General features: G+C 40.7%; 1 protein-coding gene across 1 annotated transcript; it reads left to right on the top strand.

Annotated features, from left to right (window-relative positions):
* Positions 1-8,622: 8,622 nt before the first annotated feature.
* Positions 8,623-9,373, top strand: LOC308313748 (phosphatidylinositol N-acetylglucosaminyltransferase subunit Y-like). The gene has a single exon (XM_080761044.1). The coding sequence runs from the start codon at positions 9,004-9,006 to the stop codon at positions 9,214-9,216; it is 213 nt and encodes a 70-aa protein (XP_080617170.1). The 5' UTR covers positions 8,623-9,003; the 3' UTR covers positions 9,217-9,373.
* Positions 9,374-11,829: the final 2,456 nt, after the last annotated feature.

The raw sequence follows: 11,829 nt of genomic DNA, 5'->3' as shown, positions 1-11,829 counted from the left end.
GTGTGTGTGTGTGTGTGTGTGTGTGTGTGTGTGTGTGTGTGTCGAATGCCACCCCAATTAGCCGACTGCTCAGGGTGACCCCAATCATCTGCAGGGGTCAATGGGTTGTGACTCGTGCTACGGACCAACGACGTCGAGTCTGTGGGGGCTATGGGGCTGTAGCCCCCATGAAGAATTAAATAGCCCCTTTTAGCCCCCCATGAAGATTTTCGTGGACATTTTATATTAACATTACAGATTTTCTGGGAATTATTGACCCTCTGTCACTCTGTCGCAAAATTCCGAAAATGTGAACCTCTCCGCCGGCTGTTCAGAGGTGTTAAAAGTACTCAAATGCTAATCAGGTTTCTTTTGTTTTCACCTAGCCAGGTATTATATGCCTACAGACAGTACAGTGCACTACCCATCTACACATTAAGGTTCAAGGTTGTACTTTATTGTCACATATCTTGTGTACCGGTACCTAAGAGTAAAACTTATTTGGGTTTGGCTTCCTTCAGACAATGCAGCAGCATGGATAACAAGTTAGAATAATGATTTAAAAAAAGATGAAAGAAAAAAGAGAGCAAGGAGAGAATAAAATAGATTCATTATAGCTTGAACTCCTACACCACCCCCGCAACAACTCACACGAACCTCATCACTTGTATCTTACTGTATACAGCAACAACACACACACCCATGGGGGACTGAGAGGTTTGATTGGTTTTATGGCTTATATAGTGAGCAGGTCAGGAATACGTTACATATTCAGGAGATAAACCATTAGAGCCTGCATGGTAAACAACTGAACTTCTGAAATCAATTTGGTATTGTTTTGGGAACCATTGAAGTGTAATATGTTCAGTTATTGTTTTCCCACAGTGAACATTCTGGCTGCTGCAGCCTTTTTGAATGAGCTGGAGCCTTCCGAGTTCTAACAGAAAGTCCAGCAAAGAAGAGCGTTACTTTTTATTTACAGTAAAGAATAATAATAAAGTTTGCAAAACTGGTTCTCAGCTCAACTTGGTTTGCCTTTATTAGCATAATGTAACCTAGACGACTAATGATGGGCCAGTTCTAAAGTGTCAGATGGAGACGGGAAGCTTCTTACTTTGTAAATATTTATTCAATCAACATGAATCTCGTAAGAGCCATTATGACCTAATGTTTTGTTGATTGAGAGTGTCACTGCAGCTTGGTCAGTGTCTGGGCCAGCCCAGGTATTTAAGCAGGCTGCTAATCAGGCACAGGTGTTGCCAGTAGTGGCAGACGGCAGAGGCTAACAGTTTTCTACTGTGTTCAGGAGGAGGGCTGGTCGCCTGTGTTTGTTACAGTTTCTTTCTTATTATTCTATCTGTATGTTGTATAGGACAATGACTGCGGAAAATAAAGCAAAGTTAACCCATTCTGAACGGGAACCCGTTTTGGTGTTAGCGTCATGTTATGCTTTAGCTATTGAAAAATAGCAGATCTACAAGCTCATATCGCGCCACCGAGTGGCGCGATACGAGCTTGTAGGTCTGCTATTTTTGAAAAATCGAAGAACGACTGACATTTTTAGAATCTGATCTCAGGTCAGTATGGGTTGATCAGACCAGTGTGTGTCCAGTGGAAACCTCGTATGAATCTGATCTCAGGTCAGAATGGACATGTTTTGGAGATCAGTTTCTACTGGCACACGTAAGAGCTTCCACCTGGCCGTCGGCAACCAGTAGTGCCATTAAGTATAGGACTTTAGGCAGTACAAATCTTATATTGTCCATATATATATTATTTTTTTCAACAATGTATTTATTTTCCTTTTTCCACACAAATGACAATACAAAAACATTGTCCATATTTTGGGATGAAGATTCAAAGTGAAAATTCAGCAGTTCTACAAACTCACATGCATTGCAATTATAGGGATACACGATTAATCGGTGGCATAATCGGAATTAATTAATAGGCCATATCGGCCATAAAAATGCCATATCGGTATCGGAACGGTCTCAAAATAATACAGATTATTTAATCGTTTTTCACCAGAAAAAAATAAATACAAATGAAAACAAAATTCTACATTTAATTTAATTCAGTAGTCATTCAGTTGTGAAAACAGATACTTGTGTATAGGCTATTTATTTATTGATTGATTGAATACTTTATTAACGGGCTTTTGGCCACGCCCCTATAGGGTCTATATATAGGCTTGTTTCCATTGTGGTCCTCTGTATAATATCGGAATCGGTCAGAATCGGTGTCGGCAGATATGACCCTGCAAATAGATCGGATATCGGTCATAATTTCATAATCGTGCACCTCTAATTGCAATGCAGTGTGAGCTTTTAATTGTAGCTATATTATAGGGAAAGGAATGGACGAAGGGCCGGACAGACCCTTACAATTATAGAGCTATAGACGGTCAAGTGAACGGATCTCTGACCTTTAGCACTTATACTCAGGAATTCAGCTAAGCTGTGTAGAAGGTTTTTGGACATACAATGCAATTAACACTCATGTATTTACAGGACTACCAGGGCATCTAAGTTCATATCATCATCATCGTCATCTTCATCGTCATCGTCATCATCATCAAAGCCATGAAGTGTTTCCATAGGTGAGTCATTATATAGCACACTATCAGCTGAACCAGGAACACCTCATAAACACGTCTCTTGTACTCTCACAACATCAACAGCTATTGTAATGCAGCACATCTAATACGCTGTGTGGATAATAAACACAAGCAACCACAGCGGTACATTAACCGATATAGTGCTAATGATGCCTGAGTAATTAAGGGTATAGAGAGGGAGTCACTCTGGGACTTTCAACGGAGCTGTAATGATGTTTTGCAGACCTTTCCCTCCGTGGCTTGTATTATGTATACTGTAGGCGCTCTTCTGCTGAGTAACCTTAATGAACGCTTTGTTTGCATGGTTGCTGGGTAACCACAGGACCTGAATCAAAGGGTAATAAATGGCCCATACAGCAGGGGTGCCCATTCTGCCCCAAAAGGTACATTGTGATCTACCGGTAGAACACAAAAGCTGTGCAGGTATAGACCACATGTCATGCCCCTAAAAATATATAATTAAAAAATATATACTATTTTTGGGTATCTGCCTGAATTAAGGTGACTTTATTGACATCAAAAAGGTCCTGTCAGCTCAAACCCACAATGCAATACTTTGTTTTCAAGAGTGTTTTGCGCACACACCAGTAGCATTACAAATGTATATAGGCCTACAAGAAAACCCTATTCCAATTCCATTTGCCCCCCTCTAGTCCCCATTCCAAGTGCCATCGCCGCTATTCCAAAGCCCCCTCGGGTAAAAATGTAAGCTATTTTCAGCAATTATGGGATAATATATATACTTTTTTTGTGGCTAGCCTAGATCTTGTTGAGCTGGTGATCATTTTGAAAATAGCTCTGAAGTGAAAAAGGTGTGTGCACCCCTGCTATACCGTATTAGAGCTGAGTACAGCCATCATGTGAGCGTTGAAAAGAGTTGCCCTGTTTGTCATTCTGACACCATTAGTACTGCACTGATGCATAGGGGGGGTATGTGATGCAGGAAGAAGAGCAGAGAAGGTAATGAAGGAAAGGAGACTAGGGGACAGCCAGGGGGAGGAGGGTAGGCTGGGGAAACAATTAAGAAGAAAGTAGGGGTAGAATGTGGTTGAGAAAGGGGTCATGGGGAAGGTGTTACAGGCAAATGCATATCTTTGAGGAGACTTGCAAGAAAAGCAAAGGGGTTGGGGAAGTGCGGGAATAAAAGAAGAGGGAAGATAACAGGGGCAGAGGAAAGAGCAGAGGGTAAAAGGCAGGCAGATTAGGAGTGCAGGGGAAAGGAAATCTATAGGTCTCTGACTATCAGAGGGAGAAAATGCTGGATCAGCAATATTTCGCCATGGAAATGAAAGCTCCCCTGGCGGGGGAAAGGCATAATCTCCTGTTTCTAATTGGACAAAATCTAGCCTCAGCAAGAAAACGATCGGAATTATGTCCAGGCTGAAATGACATTGAACTCTCATTTGAGCAGGCGGTTCGTACGTGTTGTTGATACATTCATATAAAACTACTGGGACACATTATGTTTATGTATCGTAATTCTACGTGTGAAACCGTGGTAAAGTAAAGTGTTTTTATGGTAATCATTTCTGCAGACAAGATGAGCACTGTAAACCATGGTGGTCCAGATGAATAGTGGTAGTAGAGGAGATGCATTATGGTGAAACACACATGTTGTCTATTAGCTCTGATCATATTAAAGTCGTGATTAAGGTTTATTGGATAAGAATAAATAAGATGGTCTGTATTTCTATTTTGTCCTCCTTTATCCACAGTGCTTTACATTCAGTGTTTACATTTCCACCAAAGATGGTGTCTTGCTCAAGGACAGTTCAATCAACACTAAGCCTGGAGGAGTCAGGGACACCAAATGCAGTGGTTCTCCAACGATTTCATGTCAACGACCCCCGTATTGACACTCATACACTTAGTGGTATACTTATTAGCCCACATGGACTAGCAATGATTCATTTCAAGTACACCCCCCGACCCCTCCACCCCTGTACACTCTCAGGTTTCCAACAAGGGATTCTTACACCCATAAGCGTTCCAAACTATCCATCATTTAGCTGGGCCAATACCACCAGAATCACAACATAGTTTCTCTGTGTTGCCATTGTGTTGGATGTGTTACTGGTTGTTTTTTTGTACAATGTGTGTTCTCCACACAGAAAACAAATGCTGGAATACATGTCCAGAAGCAGCTAGAAACTCATTATTTCAAACACTTGGTGCTCCAACTGACAGGCCGCACTTTTAGCAGACCAGTGAAGGTCAGTGAATGTCTCAGAAAGGTTATGTGATATTTGGGGTTGATAAAAGATCTGTCCGTTCTCACCAGGGAGTGTGAAGTCGACAGAATATTTATCAAATGTCACCGGGAAGCGAAGGCCCTGTCGTTGTCTTTTTTTTGCTCATGACTGGGTAACTTAACTACCATGCTGTCTCCTCTCATCACATTATCAGAACATAAATCTGTGATATTATTGTTATGTAAACATTTATAACATAAGAACTGCTCAATAAAGTTGGAAAAAAAAAGAACTGCGTACATCTATACAACAAAGGAAAGAAGGAATGAATGATTAGTTAGTATTAGTTAAGTTAGTTCGTTCTGTCCTGGGCATGACCTTAACCCATTCTGACCTGTGATCAGATTCATACGAGGTTTCCACTGGGCACACACTGGTCTGATCAACCCATTCTGACCTGAGATCAGATTCTAAAAATGTCAGTCGTTCTTCGATTTTTCAAAAATAGCAGACCTACAAGCTCGTAGCGCGCCACTCGGTGGCGCGCTATGAGCTTGTAGATCTGCTATTTTTAAATAGCTAAAGCATAACATAATGCCAACACCAAAACGGGTTCCCGTACAGAATGGGTTAAGTTCTGTCCTGGGCATGACCTTAAACTGCAACCGCAGGCTGTAGAGAGGTAGAAACCTACCTCAGCAAGGACCCTTTGGCTAAGGAAATGTCCCTACTGTCAGACTAGCCGCAATTTGCAACTCTCGATTTTTTTTAAATAATGGGATGCATCTAGAGTTGCAATACCCTCCATTGACTCCCCATTCATGCAATTTGCTTGTGCGATCGATCTGCTTGTATTAAACGACGTTAAAATCACCAACATTGCAGCTCTAGGCCAAGCTTGAATTATCCTCTTTCAATCTGCCGAGCTTTTGTTTCATAATAATCCACCGTAGACATGTTATGAGCTACTTTCTGTCAAGAACTTCTGTGCAGGTGATGTGAAGTGTTGGAGTTTGGAAGCACTCGTCGAAGTCACTAAACGGTCCTGCATACCAACTGTCATAACATGTCTACGGAGTTGCAAATTGCGGCTATCTGGCCATGACAGCTAATTCTCCTGCCAGATTGAATAGCTTGTTGGTATGGAGTTTTCATTTTGATCCTGAATTTGAGTCATGGCCCCGCACTGGACCCTACAGCATTTGAATCATGATAGTGAGGAGGATACTAAGGCCTACTGCATGTAGCATGCTATCTAGTAATGAACGAATGTGTCACCTAAACATCTCTAACTCACTAGTACTATCCACGTCTTCAAACACCTGCAGGCATACTGTAGTATTCAGGGCCCACACACTAAATCAGACTGGATTCATAAGAACTTTAGAAAATGTATAATTTCAACCAAGTATAGGCTACAGTATGTAGGTTATTAGAACCAGGGTACATGGAGGTCATGGGAAGAAAGAAGTACTGCCGAAGCAGACAACCCAGGTTATAGAGAAAGAAATCCTTATAGGTGCAAGGCTCGGTGATACATGATAGAATGAAGAAAATGCCAGCACTCAATATAAGTCCTTTTCACATGATTTTATTTACCTCTGACGAACGTACGCCTAGTTGGCCGAACAGCAACGCTGAGGAAGGCCAACTAGGCCGAAACGCGTATGTTGTCTGCTCATCAGAGGTAAATAAAATCATGTGAAAAGGACATATATTGACTTGAGTACTGGCATTTTCTTCGCTCTAAAAAGAGAAAGACAATTCATGTCCTCTATGTAAAGTTAATTCAGTCTTATGTCTTAACTGCATTACTGAGATAGCTTCTGTAAGGGATTCTGGGTGCTGTTTGTGCGCGCATACAGAACAGACAGGAGTATACAAATGGATTATGATCAAATGGTCCCACATTCTTGGAGTTAAATGAACACAGAGGATTTTAGAGTGTATAAAGCCTAGGGCTGGAGGAAATATATAGTGCACAGCAGTGGGATATTGAAGCTAGGAGCTGTTTTAAAACAAGTTGGAGCCTCACTCTGCTAAGAAAGTCTCAGAGCAATATCTTTGGCCAGATGGGCAGGGAATATATTATGTCCCATCTCTGACAATATTTAATATTGTATAGGCTAGTAAACCTACTGGGAAATCATGTTGAAAATGTTGCTGGCACTTAAACGTGACTAAGAGGCAAACTGATCAATTGACAAAGCCTGTCTCCATCAAATTATTCCACTTCATATGACAAGAGGTATTGTCTAAAGACTATCCTTTTTTAAATCAATTATTATTTGATATTTATTTTTATTTTAGGAGCTTATTTGGTTTTATACTATGCCAATAAAGTATCTAGATCTCAACAGTTAAAACCATAGATATTAAAGATATTAAAAACTATATAATACTGCCACCAAGTGGACACGTGTAAACTGTACAACTACCGTCTGCGATGATTTCCAGCCGTGTTAAATACCAGGCACTACTACTAGTAGTAAGAAGAGAACATTACAAAACAATTGGCTCAGGGATACTGATTCATATTGGCGAAGCTGAATTGAAATAAAAAAAAATAATGATAAGGGAAAATATAATGGAGGAACATAATCTCGCGTCAGCGTCACCATGCAGACTTTCCACCTAGGAGGAACCAATAATTTCATTTCATTTGAAAGAAGGGACTACATTTTGGTTGCACACATCACATCGTTTCCTGTTTTGGAGGTTGACAGACAACAGCTTTTGGACATTTCTCTCATATCTAGCTTTTGGTCATGATTCAAAATGTTTTGAGGAGATTAGTGAACCAAGCTTCTTGTGTTCCACGATCCTTGAAATGTGCGCTTTCGCATAAGCTTATTTCATCTGCATTTGTTCGGTCAAACAGGAGCTTTACTGATAATGTGAAGGACGAAGCCCAACACCACCAGTTTGACACTTCGTTGCTCGAGTTCCTCGCATGTCCACTGTCCAAAAACCCACTGAGGTAGGTCCTTTTAGAAGACAGGACATGTCATTATTGCCTAAATGCTTTTATTCAGCTGCCATCATTAGTATTGTATATTTGTCTGTCATTAAATGTTTTTGATGAATTGGGTTGATAAAGGGGACTATGTAAACAAGCTATAGTTCTTGAATAATTGAAGTATTAACAGATAGGAGAATTTCAAGCACAACTAGCACTTTTTCTAATTCTATTAGTAGACCTTGTTTTTGTACTTTCCTGTTCTTGTATTCAGTATTCAATCAATCAATCATAATTTCGAAAATGCACAACAATACATGTATTGTTGTTTAGATAGCATTTCTGTAGACTTAGATAGCATTTGACACAGACTTATAGCATGTTATGAAGACAGCACTATAATTGCATTGTATGTAGTCATAGCACGTCATAGTACATACTACATTATGTATAGCATAGTAGTTTATACGTATAGTTTCATTATATAGATATTCCACTGTTACTTTCTTAGCTTACGCATGTTTCACGATAAATGTTTTTATGTGATGTATTCCCATGCTTTTTTTTGTTCTTGCTTATTGTAAGTCGCTCTGGATTAAGAGCGTCTGCTAAATGCCTAAATTGTGTTTTGTATGTTGTTCCTCTGCAGTAAGAAGACTATATCTCGATAACGGGCCCATGGAAATTATTAATGTTCCAGTATTGTTCGTCTTCATCCTTCCTCAGATACGACGAGAAGACCAACGAGTTGGTCAACGAAGAGCTCGGCATCGCCTACCCCATCATCGATGGCATCCCCAACATGATCCCGCAGGACGCACGTCTCATACAGAAGGACACGGACGCGCCCACTGAACCCACCCAGGGATAGAAACACAGACATACAACTGGCCCAGAAATACTAGTGTCCTTTCTTATCGTATACACATTCTGACCGGAGACACATGCCTACAACTGAAGACACTGAAATCCATGTTGTCGGCTGACCACATGTAATGACTTGCGTCAGTGCAAAGGGCTCTCATATACACACCCTACATTAGTCTGAGGAGAAATTAAAGTAGTTTTTGCTTTGCTACTGACTGTACACGCCTTGTTCCAGTCCTGCAGCCTGAGAACAATTAGTAAATTTAATATAATATAATATTTAATAAAATGGCTAATTGAAAACGTAACCTTATCTGGCTACTGAGATAACACAGGTCAGACTGCTAGTTATTAACCTTTATTCAGCATCATCCCATCTGCCAGTCATGTTCACCCTGTCCAACCTGGTGGTGCTGGTGCCCATAGTGTCTCTTTGTGGCTTGTTCTACTCCGCCGCAGTGGACGAGAACTTTCCCCAAGGCTGTACCAGTAGCAGCAGTCTCTGTTTCTACAGCCTGCTGCTGCCGGTCACCATCCCGGTCTATGTCTTTTTCCACCTTTGGAGCTGGATGGGCATCAAACTCTTCAGGCACAACTAGGATACTCTTTAGTTGATGTACTTCTTGTTCTAATCTGTTCAGTTAATATGGTAATGGTTGGTTGATTTCACAATAATACAATGAAGTGTTATATTCTTATTTGAAGCAGAGGTGGGTGGTTATACAGTATGAATAAACAATTACTTCCTTTGAATAAGCGTTTGGTGCATTTCTTTACAGTGCATACAGTGACATAGGGTTGGCAAGGAAATACTCTGGATTTTACTTTACCTAGAACAAGATTAACAGTCACAGCAGTGTTTATATTCGTAATTTTATGGTAAATCCAGTAGGAATATTGCGATAAAGTTGTCTTGTTTTACAATACATTAACAAATAGCCTTCAATTAATGTTCTTCTAAAGTGAACAGCAATGCACAACAATAATGAAATTTGTTCAGTATTCAATAGCTGAAACAGTAACCTATTTCAAAGACCTCTCAAACACTAGCTGGATGACTTCCAAAATGAATGTATAATTACAATATACATGAAACCAAACTTTGAACTTACATTTCAAATCGAGTGTACATTTCAAACTGTTCAAAGTTTTATTAATGTTTAGCGTAACTTCAGTGGTTCCTCTACTTCTAAAGTAGGCAGTTCAGAGCTATGTGGTCTGGGTGGAAAGTTTACTAACTTTAACATATGGCTGGTAAGAATCCCTCAAGATTAGAACCCTTGTCCTTTCAAGTCCATCTCTGTCCATCTCATCAAACACTGTATTTTCAGTGTTTCTTTCCACTTTTCTTCCCCTTGTAAAATTTCATCAGTGGGGAGTCTGCTCTGGGTGAATGTCCTTCTCCCTTAGCTTTGAAGAAGAATGACTCATTGAGTCTTGTTTGGACCGCTCTGACCTGTAGTAAAATGGAGAAAAAAAAGAAAAGGATTTGTCAGTTGAAGTGCTTCTATACATTTTTATTAACCTCTATAACAAATTTATATTTATGCAAAACACGTCATGTCCACAACTCTAGTTTAGTTTTCCAACAGAATAGCTAGGATGACTTGTTATATAGTGAATCAGATTTGGTGGTAATATCGTTTTCCCCAAGTTAAATCTGAGCCAAAATATATTTTTTAAACTAATATTTAAATGTAACATGGAATTTCTCACTTGTGTCAGGCGCCACAGGTCACAGTCCTCACTGGAAGTGGTGGTGTCTGTTAACTTGGGCTCCGGCTCCCCTGACTGGGGAGAGGGTGGTGTTTCTTCTGTACCCCCTTTCTTTTCTTTGTTATCTCCTGCGGAAAATATCAGTTCCACCTCACTTTCATCTTTTATCTCTATAAGTGAAGATGAAAGATGCTGGTTGCCATGCTTGTCTTTGACACCAAGAGCTGAAGTCTTGCCTGAACAGGACAAACAACTGCCCAGCTGGGCTCTTGTTCTTTGCGGCAGACTCAGATCTACTGGTTTCAAGTCCTCAGAGCTCTCCGACACTTTACTTTCCTGGCAGAACCTGAGGAACAATGAGAGCTCAGTGGTGAATAAATTCTCTGTCTGTGTGGACGTGTTGGTTGTTGATATCAGGGGAAAGCGTGATGGTTTATGTATAGGCTTCAAGCATGGAGGGGACTGGTTCTTCTGGTGTTGTGTGTGGGTCTCCTGACTCTCCTCTGTCAGATTTACGACATCCTGGTCAGGTTTCTTGGGCTTTCTCATCTTCTGATGTAACTGTGGGAGTTCATGTTGAGCAGGTCTCTGGGAGTGCTTCTGATGTCTGTCTGACGCTGCATGGTTTAGCATAAGATGTGGTGATGGTGGCCGCTTTCCCCTGAATTGCTTTCTGAGGGTGAGTGGAATTGAACCGATGCCCTCTTCCATGTTTTCTTCACTGGATGGTTCAGGTGATGGAGATCTGAATGTCTTCTGTGTTATAAAGAGGTCCTGGCTGTTTAAATCATCTCCGGTGCTCTGTCCAATTTGCAGTTTCTCATTATCTCTCATCATTTGAGTCTCTGAGAAATAACTGTCTTGGGATTGCTGTGAGATTACCGTAGGGCGTTTGGCACAAGCTGGTGATAAATGAAATGCCACTTTCTTCTTTTTGGTTTTGGGTGTTTTGGGGGAGATGAAGTCACTTGTTACTTTCTTAGGCTTTGCCGGCGTATCATCAATTTGTTTATTCGATGTGGCAGGTTTGATTGCTGATATCTGCTCAGCAACCGGGTTAGGTGCACTGTCACCCTGTGTCGATGTAAAACTGTCGTCCAGTCCTAAGTTCACACACTCCTTGTCTTTCTTGCTATTCTTCTTTTTCTTCTTATTCTTCTTCTTCTTCATCTCCTCTTTGAATTTGGTGTCCTTTTTCTTCGGGGTGCTGCTTTCCTTTTTCACGGCACCTTTGTCACCTTTGATTCTTTTGCCATTTTGATCTTTCTCCTTCTTGTATTGTTTCTTTTTCTTTTTAAGAGTCTTTTTCTTCAGAGGTGAAGTCCAGCTTGTTGTGTCCCAATCCTTGAGGAAGTCTGAATCTGCCTCTGCATCCATGGTCCTGTAGTGTAAGGAGAGAGTCAGTCAACAAGGGTGGCAATGTGTTCGTACAGGTATAATAATAATGAATGAATTGCATTTTTATGGCGCTTTTCTATGCACTACGTGCCTACTCA

The sequence above is a fragment of the Protomyctophum bolini genome (assembly GCF_963924005.1).
Source record: "Protomyctophum bolini genome assembly, chromosome: 4".
In the NCBI taxonomy this organism is placed as follows: domain Eukaryota; kingdom Metazoa; phylum Chordata; class Actinopteri; order Myctophiformes; family Myctophidae; genus Protomyctophum; species Protomyctophum bolini.
This window is presented reverse-complemented; position numbering and strand designations above follow the sequence as displayed.

What these genes read in the sequence shown, in the direction of transcription:
- LOC308313748 (XM_080761044.1), top strand. Translation starts at nt 9,004, where the DNA reads ATGTTCACCCTGTCCAACCTGGTGGTGCTGGTGCCCATAGTGTCTCTT.